Here is a 24,072-nt window from a genome sequence, read left to right as displayed (position 1 = left end):
CGCGAGATTCTACAATCTCCGAGTGGAGCCAGTTTCTTCTCACGTACTCGCTTCAACTAGCCGGTAAGAGATTCTGCTCAGGTGTCTTTGCTTGCTCGCCATTCCTCTCCACGGACGGGATACGTGCGATATTCTCCTCAGGTGAGCCTAATAAGCCCTGAGTCTCCTCCAGCACTGACGACGTCAACGCCAGAGTTATGCAACTGAGCAGCTTTCGCGCTTGGCTAGGTGCCTCCATGTGCATGGGTCCCCCTCTGGGCGACCCCCACATGTGTATTCCACTGTAAGCCTCTTTGAGCATGTGTCTTTCCCTTGGCAAGCCACCTTGCCACCCCTGGGGTTGAAATATTCCACCTGCGGCTGGACACCCCAGTGATTCTCCATATGCAGCCCTTCGGGGTCATATGTGTATCCCAAGTCCCCCCCTTCGGGCTGGGCATAATTGCATATTTCCACTGGATATGCTTCCCAGTGTACCTTGGTATTCCTGTGTTAAGTAGGACTCCTTCGTCCGTGCTAGTCTCACGACAGGGAGCTCAGACTTACGCAGGGCACTGGAAGACAGTCAAGAGGTGGCGTGATTACACTGGGAACCCCATTCGTCGTCATCCGATGTAACTCGGAGTGACAACGAAAGGGAACGTCTCGGTTACGTATGTAACCCTCGTTCCCTGAGTAGGGAACGGAGACGTTACGTCTCCCTGCCACTTCCGCTGTACCGCTGGAACGCCTGAGCTCAGTCTCGGCTCCTCAGCGAAGACATATCTGCTTGTTGCCAGCGCACTTCCTTATATACCCCCAGGGTGGGGCGGAGTTACACTATGCAAATTCCGCAGACCCATGGCATTTCATTGCCATTGGCTCGTTTTATATACTCGAAGATGATAGGCTTTATAAGCGAAACCCCATTCGTCGTCATCCGACGTAACGTCGCCGTTCCCTACTCAGGGAACGAGGGTTACATACGTAACCGAGACGTTATCATTTTATATATATATATATATATATATATATATATATATATATATATATGTGTGTGTCTGTGTGTGTGTGTGTGTGTGTGTGTATTTTGTAATTTTAAATCCCAAATTTAACAAGAAAAATCGTGCAGCCTATATGTAGCAAGGTTCAATGTTGTGGGAAGAAGGATGGAGACAGGGTCGGCTTGCTGTGGAACATGTCCCTTTTTATGCAATATTTCTCAAAACAAATGTCGCGCTCTCAGCGCTCTCCAAATACAATCTCTTTCAAATAGCTTCTTGATAACAATTTCTTTGACTCTCTGTAGCCAGCAGCGTGCACACGATTCAACAGCCACTCTCTTGCTTCTTCTTCTTCTTCTTCTTCTTTTATTGGCGGTTGGCATACCAATTTGGTGCATTACCGCCACCAACTGTTTGGGGTGTGGAGCTTCAATGCGGATTTCTACTAACATGTAATAATAATAATAATAATAACAATTTTTTTTAAAAAAAAGGTTATTCTTGGTTATTCTTAAATTCGATCAAATAGGTCTGTTTCTTTAAGGTATCTCATGATAACTGGCCATGCTGATGGTTTTGATGTAGAAAAGGAAAGTAAACCCTCTACTGATAAATGTGTGTAACCTAATTCTTTAACTTGTTCTAACAGTATGATTCGTTCTGTTCTGTATGCTTCACATTCTATTAATATATGCTCTACCGTTTCTCTCCTGTCACAATTAATACATAGTCCTGTTGCGTGTTTCCCTAAACGACTGAGATTATGATTAAGACCTGTGTGTCCAATTCTTAGCCTTGTGATAACAGATCCCCCCCTTCGTTTCCAACCACCCTGCCTCCTTGTTTTCACTTGTTTCTGTATTTTATATAAAAAACGACCTTTCACTCTCTTGCTTCACACTTCCAGGTAGCTTTTATCTGGTTCCCCACGGCAATTACTGCAACGAGATCCAGGTGTATGTCATTATGCACTTGACCTACTTACGGTAGGTGTTATTATTATTTTATGCAGCCCTACACGTATATGCATAAGGCACAATGAACGTATCATTATATATATACATATATATGTATGTATATATATATATATATATATATATATATATATATATATATATATATATATATATATGTGTGTGTGTGTGTGTGTGTGTATTTTGTAAATTTTAAATCCCAAATTTAACCAGAAAAATCTAAAATGTATTCCCAAAATCGTGCAGCCTATATGTAGCAAGGTTCAATGTTGTGGGAAAAAGGATGGAGACAGGGTCGGCTTGCTGTGGAACGTGTGTCCCTTTTTAATGCAATATTTCTCAAAACAAATGTCGCGCTCTCAGCGCTCTCCAAATACAATCTCTTTCAAATAGCTTCTTGATAACAATTTCTTTGACTCTCTGTAGCCAGCAGCGTGCACACAATTCAACAGCCACTCTCTTGCTTCACTTCCAGGTAGCTTTTATCCGGTTCCCCACGGCAATTACTGCAACGAGATCCAGGTGTACGTCATTATGCACTTGACCTACTTACGTGCCACTCGTCTCCCGACTCTCTCTCCTGTCACAAGCCGCGTTTCCATTACCCTTCAAATTGCGCAAATTGAAATTGCGAATTGAAAATACGCTTAATGGAAACACGTCAATTTCGCAAAAACTCCCATTTATCGCAAAAAAGTTTTTACGCTCTCATGAGGTGGTTTTTCAGGCAATTCGAAAATGGAATATTTCGCAAAACTGCAATGGAAACAGTTTTTGCGCATTTACAGTCACCTGACTTAGAAGACGCAGTGTGTTTGAAGTCCATGTATAGCTACGGAAATAATAATAATTTTATATTATTTTATTATAACATTTAATAGGCTATATTTAGAAGACGCTTTTATGGAAAAAAGGAACAAAGCTGAGAGTGGAGCGTGACACGGAGGCGCGGCCGCGAACACTTGCATTTTCCTATCAACAGTGGAAACAACTTAAAATAGCCTACTCTATCATTTCTGGTCAGACAGAAAATAATAATACATTATTCTCAACCACTTTTATTTGTGTAAACTCACAATAACAAGAAAACGCTTTGCTTTTGTAAAATAAACGAAACAATCAGCCGCACTTTCATGATCTCCGTAAACTGGAGCGCGAGAACTGAAACAAAATATAGCCTATGTAGGCTAAAGCTTGAAATGTCCACTTTAAAACGAACAAATTCGAATCGAAAGCTAATACCTTCTGATTATGTAGGCTAATCCGTATGAAAGTTGCATTTCATGAGATGGAGATGTGATTTTAGCCGACACTTAGAAAACAATAGTTTATTAATTATATTAATGGCTCTTCTCATTCAGCACTGCGGGAAAGACATCAATTCCAGTTTCTAATTTGGCCTTAGAAAACCAGTAAAATCGACATATTTTCCATATTAATTTGTGAATATTTTAAATGTTTAATAAAGGGGCAAAAAGTCATAAACAAAGCGCAGCAGTTGTGTGTAGCCAGTTCAAATGAAAATTTTGGTGTTCAACTTTGCGTTTTAAAAAGACAACAACCGTTCATTTTTCAATTAGAGGTTAAAGGAAAAACAAATAGACACAAAAGTAGCCTACATGGATCGTTTGGACGAGACAGAATTCTTTATTAAATTCATAAAAGAAACAATAATTAGCCTATAGGAATACTGGATTCTAAATCTCAAAGAAATGCCACAATCAAATCCTCGGAGCAGAAATGAGGGCGAAACACCAAACTCCTTATATGTGTCGTTCGGGGGTCTTTCCCTGCCATTAATGCTTGGATAACACGCCACGTCTCCTTCCATTAATAATAATAATAATGTCTAATGCGGTGGCTGTGATATTATAACCAACGTCCGTTGCCGTGATTTTTGGAATGACTTATCGCGCGAGAAAAAAAAGACGTTTTAGTCGCATAACATCGGTTAATGGAAACGCCGTCATTTCGCAATAGTTTTTTATCGATATTTAGATAATAGCGCAAAACATTTGCGCAAATCTGTAATGGAAACGCGGCTACAGACGTCGCTGAACCACGCCCCCCTCGCCACACTATAGTTTCTCTTTTTTTACAGGGACCAGATGAGTCTCTGTACATGACCATGGTAAAATGAAAAATCAAACATCTTGGAAATGACAGGTATGTACTATGTTTGTAACGGTCACCAGCTGGAGTGCCCTTGAGAGACACCAGAGGGTACTCCACACCAGACTATTATCACTCCCTCACAAACTACATTTCCCATAACTCACTGCCCGGACTCATCATCACTGATTGCATTCACCTGTGTCTCATTACCCTGTTAGTCTCAACTTATTTATACCATGTTCACTCATTCACTCACTGCGAAGTTTTGTATGTTGTTGCACTGCACTTCTGAGCGTTTCCCTGGTTTTCTTGTGTCTTGGTTTTTTGGATTTCTTGCCTGTCCCGTGGATTACTCTTGTGCCTCTGACCACTGCCTGTTTTGTTTTGTTTCGTTTTGCCTGTTTGTTTGTTTGTTTGGACTGTCTTCCTGTGCTTGACCCTCTGCTTGTTGGATTACGATTCTGGATAACCCCTTTAATAAAAGTTGGTTTTGGATCCTCTACCCTCGTGTCTCGGAGCAGTTCGTAACAATGTTTCATGAATGGCACAAAGTTATGTGACTGTTCAAGTCTCTGTCTTTAGATCTGTGTGTTCAATAATGTGCTTTTTTGTCCTTTGTTGTGTATCTTTGGATTATGTTGTATTGTAAATAAATCCAAACAATCAAAAAGCCATTCTTTTTTAAATCTCTCCTCATTCTTTGTGCAAGGTTCCTCATAATGATAGGGCCTGATAGCACCTGATAGGGCCATTATGGGGAGGGTCTTTGTCTTTTTTAGGTATGAAACACATCAATATTCATGATGATCGCATAAAGCTTTCTTACACAAAACATCTTACAAATTTTAAATCAATATATTGTCTTATCTGAATGAGTAGGCAGGATGGTTTTCACATAGTTTTAAAGCAAATATTCTAGGCTATGTGATGCAAGTTTCAAAAGTCTTGTACAGCAATAATCAGTATGGGTTTCATGACCTTATTTCAGTGACAATTTTCTTTTTCTTTTTTAAAAAAAAGAGGATTTTTTTTCTTCAAGTAACTAGTCAGTGTTCATTTAAAATTCCAAACACACTGAAATGGGCATAATCTCGAATAATCTGATAAAGCCATTAAAGTTGTGCGTATCGTGCACACGCCTGATTTTTATGTGGGCAAGACTTGAGACTAAAGAAACGCAATAGGTTTTGTTCTGGGTTTTGAGAATTGTTTATATCTCACAATGCTGACTTTATTTCTCACAATTGCATGTTTACATCTCACATTTATGAAAAAAGAAAAAGAAAAAAAAAGTCTGAATCGTGAGATAAAAAGTCACAATTGCCTTTTGTGTTTTTTATTCCGTGGCAGAAACAAGCTTTTTGGGGACAGGATGAGAAACAGAGCAAGAAAATGAGAGGAAAAAGAATGATAGAGTATGATAGAAATGACAGTCGAAGAGAAGGTACAGCTAATATAGTATTATTGTATAAATATATTTTTGTAAATGCAACAGTTAGTATCAGTCATTACTTGTCGGATAAGATTAGAGATAGTATGTTTATCGGGGAGCCACTAGAAAGTTATTCCATAATTCTTTAATCCTTTATTCCTCCAGTGAGCAAACCAGAGGAAGAAAAAGAAACAAAAAGCTCATACCGGTGTTGGATAAAGGATAAAGACAAATATTGATTTGATGATGATGATGATGATGATGTTTATGTTCAGACTCTCAGGTCACTGTTGAATATGCACTTCAATTCACTTCACAGATAAATATCTAGTGGAGGTTGAGAAGAGAGACTGATCCTTTGAGTGCACAGTAGTGTCTAGAAGAGCTAGATAAATGCTTCGTACAGTTTATACATTCATTGCATTACCTGATTTTTTAAAGGTGGTTTAAAGCATTTTTTTTTTTTTAGATTAGTAGTTTAAATAAAAGTTTTTTTTAAAAAAATCTATATCTTTAATAAGTCAAATGTAAACGGTGCTGTATTACCATTGTGCATGAAATTTACTATATATATATATATATATATATATATATATATATATATATATATATATATATATATATAAACCTATCATTATGAAATATGACCACATACAACATTCAATTCAGACACAGGGCAAAGATGGCAACACTGTATATGTTTTTACACAAACATATCACACAAACACATATCTGAACATATTTATTTCAGCTCATTATAACAGAAAAAATTCAATTGAAATATTTTTCATTGTCTTGTTTTCTTAAAAAAAAGATTACTTTGTATTTAAAGATAATGGTGTAGTTGACTTAGTCATTTTAAGGCCTTCAAGAGAGCAAAAATGTTACTCACTGTTACTCACACATGTTCATGTTCTCAATGTATACATAATAGGCAGAATATTTAAACTATTCACAAACATAGGTGTTGCACAGATTCTGGTGTCATCTAATGTTTGATAAGGAAGTGCTTAACACAAGAACCCTAACTATTCCATTCATAGACATACGGAATTTACAATTGTGCTTCATGCAAGAGTGTAAGTGATCATTTCTCTTCTGGGAACAGATTTAAGTATGCTGATGAAGGTTCACATATTTTAAGTGTCAGAATGTATTTTACTGCCACTCTAAACCATTGATAAAACATTGCATATATAAGTGGATTCATACAGGAATTCAAGCATAACATCCAATACATTACGTTAATTATAAGAGTGTCATTTTCGTCATGCCCAAAAGAAAGAGTAACTATGTAGTACGGTGTCCAAAAAAGAAGATAACCCAGTACTACAATCCCTAAGGTTCTTGCAGCCTTTTTTTCTGATTTGGCCTTTTTTTCTGTGACTGAATTTAAATGCTTAGCTTGCCGTTTTGCTACAAAGCAGATTTTCACATATAAAGGAATAATTATGCAACAAGGAGCCACTAAACAAACAAAAGCATCTATTATAATATTTTCCAATGTAACAACAAGTATGCATTCTCCAATACATGTGTGGTTCCTCTCTGGATACAGTAAAAACTCATACAACAGATAAAACGCATAAAAGAAATTGAATAACCAGTTTACAACAATAGAAACAACAGCTCTGTTATTATTGACTCTTATTGGATATCGCAAAGGGTCATTCACAGCAATGTATCGATCCACAGATATAATAATCATATTACCAAGAGATGCATTGACAACAACATAAAGAATAAAAAGGAATACTGAGCAAAATATTTCTCCAAAGTACCAGCATGGCTCAATCAGTTTCATTCCCTGCACTGGCATGAGAATCAGTCCTGCGATCAGATCAGCCACTGCCAGAGAGAAGATCAGCACATTGGTGGGAGTGTGGAGCTGCTTGAAGTGCGAGATGGAGATGATCACCAACAGGTTCAGAAACACGGTGAACACTGATGTTACAGCGATGAAAGTGTACACAATAATGTACTCTGCTTCAGGTCGGATACTTCTGGTACAAGACAAATTGTTGTTTGGAAAGCAGTATTGGATTGTTTGATTTTCCATGTTTGTCACTCCTCAGTTGGATAGATTCTGTGTGAGGATGCTTGTTAGTTTAGCCCCCTGGTCCTTGTCACTGACATGACTCAGTTTTATAGGCACAGAAAGCACAGCGACCACCCCATTCAACAATACAACCTCTCAAATCCACCCACTAGTTAAATATGCATAGACCTGATCAATCTGATCTATACAATACAGTGGATTAGCGAATATAATAAAGCGAGTTTACTCTTACATTCTGCCTATGTAAGACAGCATCTGTTCTAACAAACAGCAGGCAAGTGCACTACTGTAAGAGCAATAAGTCCAATCCATCGCCTTCCATTCCACTCAAAAATGTATCCATGTTAACATACAATAAAAATTAAAGATTGAATCTGGATATTTTCACATTTCCAGTATAGGGCTACCACCAATTTATGTCCCTGGAAAAATCTCAAGAAAGGAGCCTTGAAATATGATTAGACTGTTATGCAAAGGCAGAATAGAATAACTCATTTAGTCAAAATTGAATTATGACCACAATTTGTCCTCATAAACTATGATCTGTCCTTTGACAGCTTTGGTTAAACTATGCTTAGATTAAGACAGGGGTGTAGCTCCAACTTGCCTCAACCCTCCTGACTAGTAGTTTCGAATTTGCCTATTAAGACCTTGATTAGCAGGTGTGTTTATGTGTGGTTGGAGCTATACTTTGCAGGACTGGAGACCCCTGGATTAAGAGAAAATGGACTGACCAAGACAGAGCCAGAGGGGTGAGATGGCCCGGTGAAGCCATAAGGATGACGATCCCAGGTGGAGTCGAGGGGGAGAGGGGCCAAGGTGGAGTCGACTGGTCGATGGGCCAAGGTGGAGTGATGGGCTCAGAGGATTGAGATAAAGCCAGGGGAATGACATCTTTTGGCGAAGCTTGTGAACTGGAAGCCCCGACAGATCCGAGTTGCTAGGTGATGCCAATGAGGGAGGATTTGAAGGGCTGAAAAGAGCCAGCAAAGACAAGGCTCGAGAACTGGATGGCATAAGCAGAGGAGGTGGGAGTGGGAGGCTGGGTGGGAGCAGGAAATAATCTCTTCATATTCCTTAATCCCACAAGGGTTCAAGTTCATCATATCCACAGCAGTGCCCGAAGTATGGACAGGGCTCCACTCCATGCCTTCATATTCTGTTAATATTCCCACTGGAACGGATACAGGAATCGGCTCACACACCTGCTCAGACTGAATTGACTCAGGTGACAGACATGGCTGCAGGAATTGACTCTGTAGTGGGCATTGGCTCAGGCTCTTGGTCCGTGGTGGGCATCAGCTCCGGGTCTGTGGTGGGCTGCGATTCCAGATCTGTTGTGGGCATAGGCTTAGTGCAGATGATATTATGATGGAGGGAGTGGAGTGGAAGGGCTGCAGTGTATTTACTCCGTCGTCCTCCACCTCGCCGACAGTACAATGCCCTAATATTATGTCATGCTGGAGGTGATAACAAGGAGGTGCAGTCTCTATTTTTATTGGAGTCTCTATTTTTAAATTTTGTAAATTACATCAAAAACAAATATTCTCTGTTTAAGTAATCGGTATGAAAGCAACGACATGTACAGTATCTTCAGTCTGTGCTCATTAACTCTAATGTGACCACACCCACGCGCACACGAGCGATTGAAATGCAAATAGTCCACGTGAAGGAACGCAGAGCTGTAAACGCCCTCATCACCTCTAAATAAAGAATCAGAGACTTCAGTCCTCCTCTGCTTTTCATCGAGTTTGGAAGACACGTTGTGTTTGTGCTGTCCTGACCTGTTTACCTTGGATTTACCTCAGAAGAATTAGAAGAACGCGATTTGAAGATGAGAACGATTTTTAAGGTAAGACATGTCCTCTTTAATAATAGTAATAGTAAGCATGTTATTGTTATATAAACTTTACATTGTAGCAACTAGTCAAACTGGTGCCAGACTAAAATTTACGTTATGAAATGAGATTGGAGTAAAAAGCCTATTGCTAAATTTATATACATGTACACAAGGATGTTTTTATGTTCGATAATAAAACCCAGCATGATATTAAAGTAGGCTAGTATGAGTGTTTACTCTAATATGGTTAATATTATAATGTTTAGACCCGTGTTTACTGTACTGTGTTTGTGGATATATGCTCAAATGTAGATATGTGTAATATGGTAACAATAATGTTTCATAGTTTGGAGGGGCTCAATCGCTTCTGTAAATGTTCTCTGCATGACTTCTATGCTCGTTTCGAGAGGGACAGTGAACCCATTGCAGTGGAACTGCCTGAAGGCCGAGCCAGTGGCATGCCTACATTAACTGAAGCTGAGGTGAGGCTATGCTTCAAAAAGATCAACCCTCGCAAGGCACCTGGTCCAGATGGCATATCAGGTAGGGCCCTCAGGGGCTGTGCTGACCAGTTAGCTGGAGTCTTCAGTGACATCTTCAATCTCTCTCTAAGTTTGTCTGTACTCCCTACCTGCTTCAAGAGGACAACCATCGTCCCTGTACCCAAGAAAACCAAAGCCATCAACATGAAGGACTATCGCCCAATAGCACTGACTTCTATCACCATGAAGTGTTTTGAGCGGCTGGTCAAACCATTAATCTGCTCCTCGTTGCCCCCCACCCTGGACCCTATGCAGTTTGCATATCGGTCCAACAGGTCTACAGATGATGCTATCGCCCTGACCATGCACACCACTCTCTCCCACCTGGACAAGGGGAATACGTATGTGAGAATGCTGTTCATTGATTATAGCTCTGCATTCAGTACCATCATCCCCTCCAGACTCGTCTCTAAGCTCGTGGACCTGGGATTAAACATCTCCCTATGCAAGTGGATCCACAACTTCCTGACGGGGAGGCCACAGGTGGTGAGAATTGGTGACCGCACCTCATCCACACTGATCACCAACACAGGCACGCCCCAGGGCTGTGTGCTCAGCCCTCTATTGTTCTCCCTGTTCACACATGACTGTGAAGTAAACTACAGTTCCAACCTCATCGTGAAGTTTGCTGACGATACAACCATTGTGGGCTGCATTTCTGACGGAGATGAGTCAGCCTACAGAGAGGAGGTCGACACTCTGGTGACATGGTGCCAAGATAACAACCTCTCTCTTAATGTCAGCAAAACTAAGGAGATGATTGTGGACTTTAGGAGGAGACAGAGGGAGGAGCATGTACCCCTGCACATCAATGGATCTGTAGTGGAAAAGGTCAGCTGTTTTAAGTTACTCGGGGTCAACATCAGCAATGACCTCACCTGGTCTGCTCACACGGACAAGGTGGTCAAAGCGGCCCGGAAACGCCTATTCTTCTTGAGGAGACTGAAGAAGTTTGGCATGGACCCAGTCATTCTCACTAACTTCTATAGATGTACAATTGAGAACACACTGATTGGCTGTATCACAGTGTGGTATGGGAGCTGCATTGACAGGGACCGAAAAATCCTACGTAGTGTGGTTAGGTCTGCAGAGTTCATTATCGGCAGGAAGCTCCCAGCCCTACAGGACATCTACCACACACGATGCCTTAAGAAAGCGGGCAGGATTCTCAGAGACTGTTACCATCCTTCTTTCAGTCTTTTTACCCTGCTGCCTTCAGGTAGGCGATATCGAAGCATCCGGGCCCGCACACAAAGACTGGATAATAGCTTCTTCCCAAGAGCCATCAGGCTCCTAAATGGACAATGACCATCTTTCTTCACTTTTCTTTAGTCATTTATACACTGTCACTTTAGTTTAATTGTTTGCACTTAGTATATTATATGTTATATAATGCCAGGTTACTATGCGGTGTCTTGTCATAAGAATTTCAGTGCCAGTTTAACCTCATGTTGTTCTGTGCATCTGACAATAAAAGACTTGAAACTTGCACGCGCTGTGCGTTTGAAAAGCAAAACGCGCCAAACATTAGGCTTCATGTTTTTACTCCAATCTCATTTAAACGAATGGAAACATTAAAAGTAACATATGATAATCCATATATTTTTCTCTAGTGTAGTTGTTACTTAAGTGTTTATTTTTAACGATTTATAGTCCACCTGCTATAGGCTATTGTTATTATTATTTTATGCAGCCCTACACGTATATGCATAAGGCACAACGAACGTATCATTATATATATATATATGGGCCATTCTACAGAATTGGTGCAAACTGCTGTCCCTCATCCAAAAAACACATTTGAAAAGCATTTAATTATTAAAATCTTAGATGTTTACTAAGATCCTTCAATTATCTATTGAAACCCACAATAATATTTAAGATATCAGTAAGCTTTATATATATAAAATCATAATTTATGGGCTACTTTCAATTAGGAGGTGGCTGTCCCAAACCCTAACCCCTAAATTTCAACTTGTGAAAATGATATTGAATAATTTTTTGCAAATTTTTCCATTCTTGTTTTAAAAAAAATATTTTTGTTTTTTTAAAAAAAATGAAGTTAAAAAAAATATTTATTTTATATTTTATTTTTAAATCATGAAACTTTATCTAAAAAAACATGTCCCGCATTTTCATGTCACTACCAAAACAGTGAATGTTGTAGTCCATTGGCTGAGACTGATTTTAACCACACTCCTACATTTTTGATCAGGAAATATTCCTGTGTCCCTCTCTCTCATGTGCTATATGGTGAGTAGATTGATCCCATCATTTTGAGGTAAATGTGTTCTAAAGTCTAAAAATCTGTGTGTAACTTTAAGGAATGTCACTACCAAACTCATTTTTTCTGCTATTGAGTATTTTTTTTGGGATGTTATTCCATAAAATTTAGTTGTTATATGTGTTCAACTGTTCTGACCAGTGATGGCTAACCATGTGCTGATTAGCATCTTCGAGCTAGGCTCAAAAGTTATCTAAAATTGTCACTACCAAAACAGTCACAACCGAAACATTTTCTTGAAGTTTCGGTTGTGACATTGTTTTGGTAGTGACAAAAGGGAACACATAATCCTTTATTTGGAGGAATAAACTACATTTTAGTACAGTTATGCAAATAATTACTACTGTAGTATGTTTTAGTAGTGTTTTAGTATGCAATATTCTGTTAAAATTCTGTAATGTGATGAGGTTACAATTACTTAAGGTTGCAGTCCATGATACTAGCTTAGGTGTAAGGTTGTTGTCAGTAATGTTAATTTCTATGATTAACTTGGCAAGGAGAATGACATAAAACACCAACATGCCTAAAAAAAATAGAAAAACTACAACAGAGAGACAGAGAGAATACAAACAAAGGTTGAGGGAAGACCCAGTGAAGTACGAGGAATACTTAAGGAAAGAAAATGAAAGAAATAAGAAACGAAGGGAAGAAGGAAAGTTGAAGAGTATCAGTGAATTATCTGACAGGGAGCAAAGACATGTCAGAAAAGCATGGAGGAAAAGACAGAAAAGACACAGGATGATGGTGAAAAGACAAAAAGAGATGGAGACATTTTGCAGGGCTTCCACACCACCTAGCACTTCCAGTGAGGGTGATCAGACACCAGTACACACACACACACACACACACACACACACACACACACACAGTTCAGTGGTTCTGGAGATTTATCTGAATGAGGAAAATTATTCTGAAATTAATGTATTATGTAAACACACACACACACACACACACACACACACACAGAGTTCAGTGGTTCTGGAGATTTATCTGAATGACTCATAAACAAAATGTTGAAAATGTGAAAATAAAACAAAGTGGTTCTGAGTCTACATTGTAAGTTGTTGTTTTTTTAGGAAGAAAAATCTATGAGCATACCTCTTCTCACTTGCACCTCAAGACCAAAGTATAGAATAGCTCGAGGTGTTCTTATAAGATATTTACTGTCAGATGTGTGTCTGCTATATGTACTGACTGCATATGTGCATCATAGTTATTTATTTATATTAACATAAAATGTGGACAGTCTGATTCAGCCATGGCAAACTAATTATTGTGGTCACTACCAAAACATTACTGTCACTACCAAAAATGTGCAGTCACTACCGTAACATGGGATGTTTTGTCAAAAATAAAGTATATTGAATTATCAACTAAGATGTTATGATAGTGTTTGGTTCAATGCATATTAATACTAATGAATCCTTAACTTTGAAATCAGTACGATAAACTTTATGCCTTCTACAAAGAAAGATTGGGTTCAAAATACAACAAATCTCATAAATCACACTTAAAATATTATTAAAATTATAATCTTTATTGATTTAACCAGTAAAAATATTTTTTAAAAATAGAAAAAATATATATTTATAAGGTAGATGTAAACAAAATCTTAATAGGTCATTATAAGCCTTCTTAATAAATTATTTAATATTGTGTTTCGGTAGTGACAAATTTGGGGAGAAGGAAAATATTCCAGCATTTTCTGAAAATACAATATGAGAATTAACTGCACAATTACTAGAAAAGCATACCTTGGATATTATACAATTTGCATACATGCAAAATTTGTGGGAAAAAACAAAAAAATTTCAAGATGTTTCCAACTCTGACTTTGCACCAATTCTGTAGAATGGCCCATATATATATGTGTGTGTGTGTGTGTGTGTGTGTATTTTGTAAATTTTAAATCCCAAATTTAACCAGAAAAATCTAATATGTATTCCCAAAATCGTGCAGCCTATATGTAGCAAGGTTCAATGTTGTGGGAAAAAGGATGGAGACAGGGTCGGCTTGCTGTGGAATGTGTGTCCCTTTTTATGCAATATTTCTCAAAACAAATGTCGCGCTCTCAGAGCTCTCCAAACACAATCTCTTTCAAATAGCTTCTTGATAACAATTTCTTTGACTCTCTGTAGCCAGCAGCGTGCACACGATTCAACAGCCACTCTCTTGCTTCACACTTCCAGGTAGCTTTTATCCGGTTCCCCACGGCAATTACTGCAACGAGATCCAGGTGTACGTCATTATGCACTTGACCTACTTACGTGCCACTCGTCTCCCGACTCTCTCTCCTGTCACAGACGTCGCTGAACCACGCCCCCCTCGCCACACTATAGTTTCTCTTTTTTTACAGGGACCAGATGAGTCTCTGTACATGACCATGGTAAAATGAAAAATCAAACATCTTGGAAATGACAGGTATGTACTATGTTTGTAACGGTCACCAGCTGGAGTGCCCTTGAGAGCCACCAGAGGGTACTCCAAACCAGACTATTATCACTCCCTCACAAACTACATTTCCCGTAACTCACTGCCCGGACTCATCATCACTGATTGCATTCACCTGTGTCTCATTACCCTGTTAGTCTCAGCTTATTTATACCGTTCATTCATTCACTCACTGCAAAGTTTTGTATGTTGATGCACTGCACTTCTGAGCGTTTTCCCTGGTAGTCTTGTGTCTTGGTTTTTTGGATTTCTTGCCTGTCCCGTGGATTACTCTTGTGTAGTGATGGGCAGATTGAGGCTTCCTGAAACACTGAAACAGTTGAAGCAAATGTGCCATATTGTGTCGAGGCTTCGAAACAATCCGACACCCGTCTCAACGGTGACAATCTGTAAGCTTGTAATCTGTAGGCTCCTCACTGTGCATAATGTTATTTTGGTCATGAAAAATGAATATTAATAAAATAAATCAAGCCACAATGTCTCACTTTTTTATAGATTTTTATTCAAAAATATTAATTTCTCTGCTGTGGAAGGACTTAGCCTACTTCTTTTTTTACAGATAATTTCTCCAGCCTTTGAAAAAAATCCTCTCACAAGGGACACTTGTTGCAGGCATGCAAAGATTTTTTTAGCAAGGACATACAAATGAGGAAAGATTACTGCTCTCTCTTTTCAGTAAGTTAGGGGATCATGAGTTCTGGGCAAAAACGCATCGTTGAGGTATTTTTTCACTTCCACTGTGACATCATTTGTTTAGTAACAAATCCTAAACTGACGGCATATATGAAGTATAAATGACATGAATCAGATTACATAACATAACATAACATAACATAGACTGAAACTGCTCACCTGGGGCCTATACCATGAAGCCGGTTTAGGTGGCTAGCCAGCTATGTTTCAGCTTAGTTTCCGCCAACCCTGGGTTTTAGGTACTATGAAAGTAGCTTGGCTTTAATCGGTGTTCGTTGCCATGGTATCTTACGCTGCACGGCTAACCTGCTCCAGGGCAGGTTATGTTCTGGATTCGAGATCTCAGACTGAAGTTTGACCAATCAGCTGAGAGCAAAGAAACATATAGGTGACGTAACTTATTCCCAGTGTCTGTTGCAATGTCTTCACCTTTTACATTTTTTCCTTATTTGATTGTTCATCAGCAAAAAAAAAACAAAAAAAAAATGTCTTCACCTTTTCTTCCAAACCCTGCATGTGGACATCTCAGCACAAATTGTTAGACAAGCACTTCGTAGAGAAAGTTTTAAGAGTTTTGTTTGAAAGATACAGATTTTCCACGGAAGGAATATCTTTTTTTTGCAAACTTCTTGGGCCGCACATAAAGAATTTGACACGTCGAACTGCACGAATGACACGTCATGCACTTACTGTACCGCAAATGGTATTGCGTTGCGTTTTTTCACAAGGTGGTCCTTGCGCTGCAGGAGTGCATTAATAGTTTCATAGTGTTCCCCGGACATTTATCGACCATGCATGTCCATAAAAGAGGGCTTTTATAAAATTGCCGGAAAGATATAGTGATAGGGTGACATCACATGAACACATTTTTTTTCTTTCAAAAAGCAAATTTCAAAAATCTACTATACAACACAGTACATATTAAGAATTATTTTAAATCTTTTTTATTATTATTCTGTTAATCTTATGATAGGATTCCCTAGAGTTATTGGAGCAATAGACTGCATACATGTTGCAATCTCCACTGCTCTAGGAGAACATGAGGCAGATTATGTTAATAGGAAGTTCTTTTACAGCCTTAATGTTCATGTAGGCCTACATGTGAGATTATTTTCTGTGAGATGAATCTTTATATTAATAGTAACATTAACAGATATAACAATGATCTACTAAACATTTCATCTGCAGATGACTTGTGGTCATGAACGTATGATCATAAGTTTGGATGCCAAATGGCCTGGCTCCAGTGCATGACCAGGAATTTTCCGTGAGTCTGTGTTGTGTCAGCGCTTTGAGGAAAGAAAGTTAAATTTGGTACAGTACAAAACACTGTTAATTTGAATTAGGACAGAAAAACCTATACACAATAACCCCCTTTCATGACCCTCAGACAGGGCCACAGCACCGCTTCAATGTGGCCCTCAGTGTGGCACGTTTCAACTGTGTTCGGCGCTTAAGAGTCACCAGAGCGGGCATCAGAGATAGTGGCTGCATGTGCCATTCTGCACAATATAGCCACCAGTAGAAAGGAGCGAGAAACACCACAAAACCAGCTTCTCCCCGATGAAACTGACCCGATCACACTTGACCACCCAGCTGGTGCAGATGTAGATGCAAGCACCATACAATATTACACTTAATAAAAGCACACTGAAACTGCAGATAGGCCTCAAACTGTTTTATTGGTTTTGTGGGATGCGAGGAAGAAAGAGAGCAAGAGAAAGTTGCATTAATACATATTCTGTTACTTGGTTAAATAAGTTCACATACTGAGGTCAGTTTTATCCAGCTGTTTGATCTCCAATTTTTAATGATGTTTTATTAACAAAGTTCGGGAGGAGCACGTTCAAATAATCAAGCAATCAATCAATCAATCAACTCATCAAACAATTACCATGTCTACCCTATCAGCATGAGAGGAAGCATATATATATATTCACTCTGTCAACTCACCTAACTTCCTTGACAGTTTTCAGCATTTGACCTCGCCCTACCTTCCTATCATTTCCGAAATGAGCTCTCCCGTCCAATGAAGAATCTTTCGTCCTTCAGGAATCTTTGCCGCAATCCTCTGGTGTTATCTCGCGGGCGTCAGGCCAAACAAACGGGTCCTCACCACCATGGGCGAAACATCCGCGATCTCCTTCCGCGCATTGCTCTAAACCGGACCATTCAATAATTCCTGCAATAGAGAAATGGACTATAAGGCCCGCCGAGCACCACGCTCGCGTCTCGGGCAATGCCGCCCTCTTCACACGAACAAACGGGTCTTCCTCCAAGACCTGTGCTGCGTTCCAGTCCACTTTTAGACACGCACTTGCGAACTTCCCTAAGCACTTCCCCTCGGGGGAATCCCTGCCGCCATTTTGAAGTGCGTTCCACTTCATGAAGTGGACAAGGGAAGTTTAAATGGACAGACCCTCGTTCCCTCGATTTTGACCGAGGGAGCGAGTCTGCTTCAAATGTACACTTCAGGCACCTATATGTCCCACAATGCAACACGATTGTGACGTCACCGCATATCTCGTCTAATCACCACCACACAGACAACTCTATGATATATTAATTATAATTTTTTTAAAATTTAAAACAACCCAAACACACCTATAAACATTTGGATGCTGCATTAAACAAATTCTTAAAGGGAAAAAAATGTAAATAATAAATCAACTCCACAGCTGATTCCAAGTGATCAAGGGCTTAGGACGTTCCAGTTCAGCCCATTGCAGTTTCCGCCAGTAGTGGGCACTCGCAATGACGTACATCCGAGTGAACGAGACGAAGGGAAGTTAGCAAGTGAAGGGCATGACAATTTTGGACTGGAACGCAGCCCAGGCCGCCGCAGCAGGCCCTCAGTAAGCCGCGCCGCAGGTTCAGTCCCGGCCGGCCAGCTCACACTCTAGACCCGCTGGCTCGACTCCGTGAGTGCTCAGCTCAAAACCTTCTCATTTTTGTCCCTGGTTAAATTTCGCATCGCTTCAGTCGAGTCTCAAGCACAGTTATGCCATCTGGATATTCATTTTGATCGGGGGAATACACGTTTTAAACGGTTTCTGTTCAAATTATTTGACGTCATTAACGCGCTGCTTCCTTGTGGCTTAAACTATAGTACAAACAGTAGCTCGCACATTAGATTGCAAGCACACAGAATCATTAAGAACCTATCGTTAACGTTGTCTTGCAAATTATCTACAAAATCGCTTCGAAACTTCGTTATAGCACAGCTGTATTTTATTTTAAAGTAAATTAAAACCACAGCTTCACCATTGAAAAAAAAAAAAAAAAAAAAAAAATCTGATTAAGAACGAACAAAATCGGCAGGTAATGTGACCCATAGAAATGAAGAGAATTTTTTAGATAAAATACACACAAGCAGTGTGTTTCCACGGCAAAGTTTGAAGTCCTTAGTGATTTTAAAACACAATTGGATAAATTCAAGGCGCAAAATTTTATGAAAGCTCTTTGTCTTTTACAATAAGTGAGTCTATTTTGAACTTGACTAAATAAATGAACCAGCAACAGATAAAGGAACAAACGATCATCTAAATCAGATTGTACTTTGCTGTTTGATTATCAAACAACAACTACAGTATCAAATCGATGCGTTATCAAATCAGGTTATAAACCATTTAGGCTTCTAATGTATTCATTCAAAATAAATAAAATAAAAATAATTTAGCAATCGATCTCTCAGCCCCACACGGTTCTGGTGAGCTTTGGATTCCAGTCACCCAGGATAAACCATGGGTCTAGCCATATCCATTGAATTCTGGGCATTAACTTGGATACAGTTAATTTCCAGGCTGCACTGCACTGCAAAGGATATTTCTGGTTTCATCCACCTTCTCAGACATTTTAAACTGTCCTAAACGCGAACTACTATCTTCGCTCGGCCACTTAAACTTCAGATGTGCATAATCCTGCAAGGCTGCCCTCTAAACTCTAAACCTACAAGCTCACCATATCCACCTTTCCCGTAGGATCCCATTTGCTTCTCACATTGCCACAGCAGTGTCATCTCCTCCGCTCCCACAGCAGCTCCGTCTCTGCCGTTCCTCTGGTTAAACTTCTTCACTGTCACAGCAGTCCATTCTGCTCCCACTGGAGTCCAGTTTCTCTGGCTAACATTGATTTCACTGCCGCAGCAGTGATGTCTCCTCACGCTCCTGCAGGAGCTCAGTTTCTCTAGCTAATGTTCTCCACTGCCGCAGCAGTGATGTGACCATTGGCTCCCGCAGGAGCTTAGTTTCTGTCTAACCTTCCTTAAATAATTGAATGGCCTGTCCTTTTTCTATAAAAAATCTGATTTCTCTCCCTGTGGATATCCAACTGTACACCGACGCAGCTCCCTCTATCGGTTTCGGGGGATTCTACCAAAGCCGTTGGTTCAAGTTTACATGGCCCGCCCAGCTGTTAGACTCACCGCAGTCATTAACATCCTCAGCGCTGTTCGAGTTGTATCCTTTAGTGGAAGCAGCTTTCCTGTGGGGTAAAGAATGGTCCTCTAACAGCATCATAGTACACTGCAACAACGAAGCATCCGTGCATTGCATCAATAAGGCCGCTCAAATTTCCCCTGCAGTAATGCCTCTCCTAAGATGCCTCATTTGGATTGCAGCCTGCGATCAGTTCATCATAACTGCAAAACATGTTCCCGGGTCACGTTTTGCTTTCCAGAAATTCAGGTTGCTGGCACCAGACACGGACCCATTCCCAACCTCAGTACCTCACTTCAGAGCTGATATCCACATTAACCACCCATTGAAACCACTTCTTGACGCCTCTCTTAATTCCATTCTTCAAGCCGTTTCACCCAGCACCCTACAATCCTACTTAACCGCATGGAAGCTTTATAAGTCTTTCCACTTCCCATACAACCTGCCTTTTCCCAATTTCTCTGCTCGCCATCACTTCATTCATATCCTATCTCAACAGCATCAAGAACTGCAATGCTCTTCTAGCTGGACCTCCATCATGTGCAACTAACAGTGTTGGGGAAGTTACTTTTAAAAATTAGTGTTTGCTCGTTACTCGTTACTTTTTAAAAAAGTAATCCGTTACTTTACTTAGTTACCCCATTTGGAAAGTAACTTTTTACGTTACTCGTTACTATTACGTTACTTTTATGTTGCTTGACTTTGGGCAGAACCCAATATCTGTTCCTAAATATGTAGACATAAAGTTATACAATGGAGGACATAACAGGTAATTATTTTGTGCTCTTTATTATAAAAAATAGTATCAATTTCGAAAGAAAAAAAGTCCTCATTGGCGCTGCTGTGTGCGGCAACTTTTATTCTCAGCCGGCTCTGCATCATGGGGTAGAGTGCGACACTCCGCGATGAGCAGCGCGGCCGCACCACTTCTCTCCGCTCCGCTCCCCCTATCCACCGAACTTTAAATTTCGGCAACAGCCAATAAAGCGCTCCTGCTCTCTAACACCGGTGCGAATCGCGTCTTGATAGCATAGGACAAAATGATATAGAAGACATAAGCTTAGTTTTCAGACATACGACTCACTCTAAGGGAGTAGGAGAAAAAATATATATTTTGAGAGAAAAAAATATATTTTGTTTAAAAGTACACATATTCAAGCTTTCTATATATTTCTCAGGTCTGTGAGACAAGTATAGCTTATCTGAGTTTCGGTTCATTTACAGTATGGAGACGAGCTCCAGTTCACGCGCTGGTGCCGTCATGATTATTTTGCATGCCATATTTACTTATTTATTAAATTCAGGCAATTAATTGGTTGGTAAAACATTGATTAAAATTAAGATACAATTAATACACAACGAAATTCGTTTTAAAGAAAGTCTTTCTACAAAAACAAACTTAATAAAGTGGTCTAAATCATGTCTGCCCACTCCATTTATCTCCCGATATATTGCACAAAATTATGATCTTACTCATGCTTTTCACTTTTCATATAATCAACATAGATTAAATTATTTATTTATTTATTTTATTTAAACATAAATATGAAACTAAATAGTTTTCTTTAATTTACTTATTAAATTCAGGCAATTGATTGATAAAACATTGATTCAAATTAAGATACAATTAATACAAAACGAAATTCACTTTAAATACAGGTTTTCTACAAAAACAAACTTAATAAGTGGTAAAAATCATGTCTCCACACAAAATTGTTATTTTATTTTTAATTTAAACATAAATATGAAACTAAATCGTTTTCTTCAGTTCTCAACAGTTCTCTTCTCTCAAGCGCGCGCAGCTGAGGCAGTGTCGCTGTCAAATATATCCATGGGAAAAGTAACGTTGCGCCGAATTGAAAAAGGAACTACGTTTCGTTACCAAATTTTTAGTAGTAACGCGTTACACTACTTTTTACCCGAAAAAGTAGTTACGTTACTGTAACGCGTTACTTTGTAACGCGTTACTTTGTAACGCGTTACACACAACACTGGCAACTAAACATCTACAAAGGATTCAGAACGCTGCAGCTCGTCTTGTCTTCAACGAGCCCAAAGGGCCCACGTCACTCCTCTGTTCATCTCTCTGCACTGGCTACCTCTCGCATCAAGTTCAAGGCATTGACGCTTGCTCACAGATCTATCACAGGCTCAGCTCCCTCCTACTTTTACTCACTCCTACAAGCCTACATCCCTACCAGAAGCCTACGGTCGATCAACGAGGGACGTCTCGTGGTTCCATCACAGAGAGACACAAAATCACTTTCCAGAACATTATCATTCACAGTTCCATGCTGGTGGAATGCTCTCCCCACCCTCATCCGGAATGCAGAATCCCTGGCAACATTCAAAGACAAATGAAAACCCATCTCTTCCATGAGCAATTAACCTCATAACCCAACCTACTCGCCCAGTTGCCAGACAACCAATAACGTTAGACATACTTACTATATGCATCTCCACCCTCCGCCAAGGCTACCACTCTACCAACACTGCCCGCACACTGGACGCAATGTTCATAGTGGCTTTTTTCAGTTTCCTCAGATGCTCAGAACTCACCATCACTTCCAGCTTTAACCCAAAAGTCCACCCCACAATCACAGATCTATCAGTGCTAGACAATGAAACCATCTCCTACTCCATAAAGCAAAGTAAGACAGATCAAATTTTGCTCCATTCAGGCATCCCAGAAGACCACTTTTCCAGCCATTCATTTTGCATAGGCGCAGCAACAGCTGCCAAAAAAAAAAAAAAAAAAAAAAAAGGCCTCTCTCAGCAGCAGATCCAAGCACTTGGCCACTGGTCAGCGGAGGCTTTCGAGTTACATCTGCTCAAATCGCTTCCATATCAAAGAAGCCCAACGAACCCTCATTAATTCTTTGACAACTTCTCATACACCCAACCCTACAGACCACCACTCCTGCAGGAGCCACGTTCCCCATCCTAACTCGCTTTACTGCAACAGCAGTGCTATTTTCCGCTCCAGCAGGAGCTCAGATCTCTGTCCCACTCACCTTTTGGATCACAGTTTGAAAGCAAGTTGTTTCCAACACCACAACAGCAGCATCATCTCTTTCAACAGGAGCCCATTCTCCACCCAACTGGCTCATCGGACAGTTAAAAGCAAGTCAACCAAGTCTACTACAGCTAACCTACTCCACTCCCGCAGAAGTTCCGTCACTCCATCCAAACTTGCTCTACTGCCGCAGCAGTGTCATCTACTCCGCTCCCGCAGCCAGCTCCGTTACTCCGTCCAAAATAGATTGGATATTTAAGAAAGCAAGTTTGGTCCACTGCTGCAGCAGTGTCATCTAGTCCGCTCCCGCAGCCAGCTCCGTTACTCCATCCAAAATAGTTTGGATATTTAAGAAAGCAAGTTTGGTCCACTGCCGCAGCAGTGTCAGCTACTCCGCTCCCTCTGGAACTTCGTTACTCCGTCCAAACTTGCTCCACTGCCGCAGCAGTGTCATCTACTCCGCTCCCGCAGGAGCTCAGTTCTATATCCAAAATTGTTTTGGATATTTAAAAGCAAGCTTTGGTCCACTGCCGCAGCAGTGTCAGCTACTCCGCTCCCGCAGGAGCTCCGTTACTCCATCCAAACTTGCTCCACTGCCGCAGCAGTGTCATCTACTCCGCTCCTGCAGGAGCTCAGTTCTATATCCAAAATTGTTTTGGATATTTAAAAGCAAGCTTTGGTCCACTGCCACAGCAGTGTCAGCTACTCCGCTCCCGCAGGAGCTCCGTTACTCCATCCAAACTTGCTCCACTGCCGCAGCAGTGTCATCTACTCCGCTCCCGCAGGAGCTCAGTTCTATGTCCAAAATTGTTTTGGATATTTAAAAGCAAGTTGAAAGCAAGTTTGGTCCACTGCCGCAGCAGTGTCATCTACTCCGCTCCCTCAGGAGCTCTGTTACTCCGTCCAAACTTGCTCCACTGCGGCAGCAGTGTCATCTACTCCACTCCACCAGGAGCTCAGTTCTATGTCCAAATTGTTTTGGATATTTAAAAGCAAGTTGAAAAGCAAGTTTGGTCCACTGCCGCAGCAGTGTCATCTACTCCGCTCCCGCAGGAGCTCCGTTTCTCCATCCAACTCGCTTTCACTGCCGCAGCAGTGTTTCCTCTTCCGTTCCCACAAGTACTCAATTCTCCATCCTTCTGCATCAGATAGTTGGAAAGCAAGTCGAAATCAAGTTTGATCCACTGCCGCAGCAGTGTCATCTCCTCCGCTCCTGCAGGAACTAATTCTCATCACACTTGCTCCAT

The 24,072-nt window shown here is 40.3% G+C and overlaps 1 protein-coding gene across 1 annotated transcript; it reads right to left on the bottom strand.

The window, feature by feature from the left end:
- Positions 1-6,591: 6,591 nt before the first annotated feature.
- On the bottom strand, positions 6,592-7,563 carry LOC307149468 (trace amine-associated receptor 7c-like; the record flags this gene model as incomplete). The annotated part of the gene is made up of 1 exon (XM_079855812.1): positions 6,592-7,563. One exon carries the CDS (start codon positions 7,561-7,563, stop codon positions 6,592-6,594), a length of 972 nt encoding a protein of 323 aa, XP_079711938.1.
- Between the last annotated feature and the right edge of the window lie 16,509 nt (positions 7,564-24,072).

The sequence above is a fragment of the Squalius cephalus genome (assembly GCF_949319135.1).
Source record: "Squalius cephalus genome assembly, chromosome: 21".
Lineage (NCBI taxonomy): Eukaryota > Metazoa > Chordata > Actinopteri > Cypriniformes > Leuciscidae > Squalius > Squalius cephalus.
Note: the sequence above shows the minus strand (reverse complement) of the source record. Positions and strands in the feature narration are given on the sequence as shown.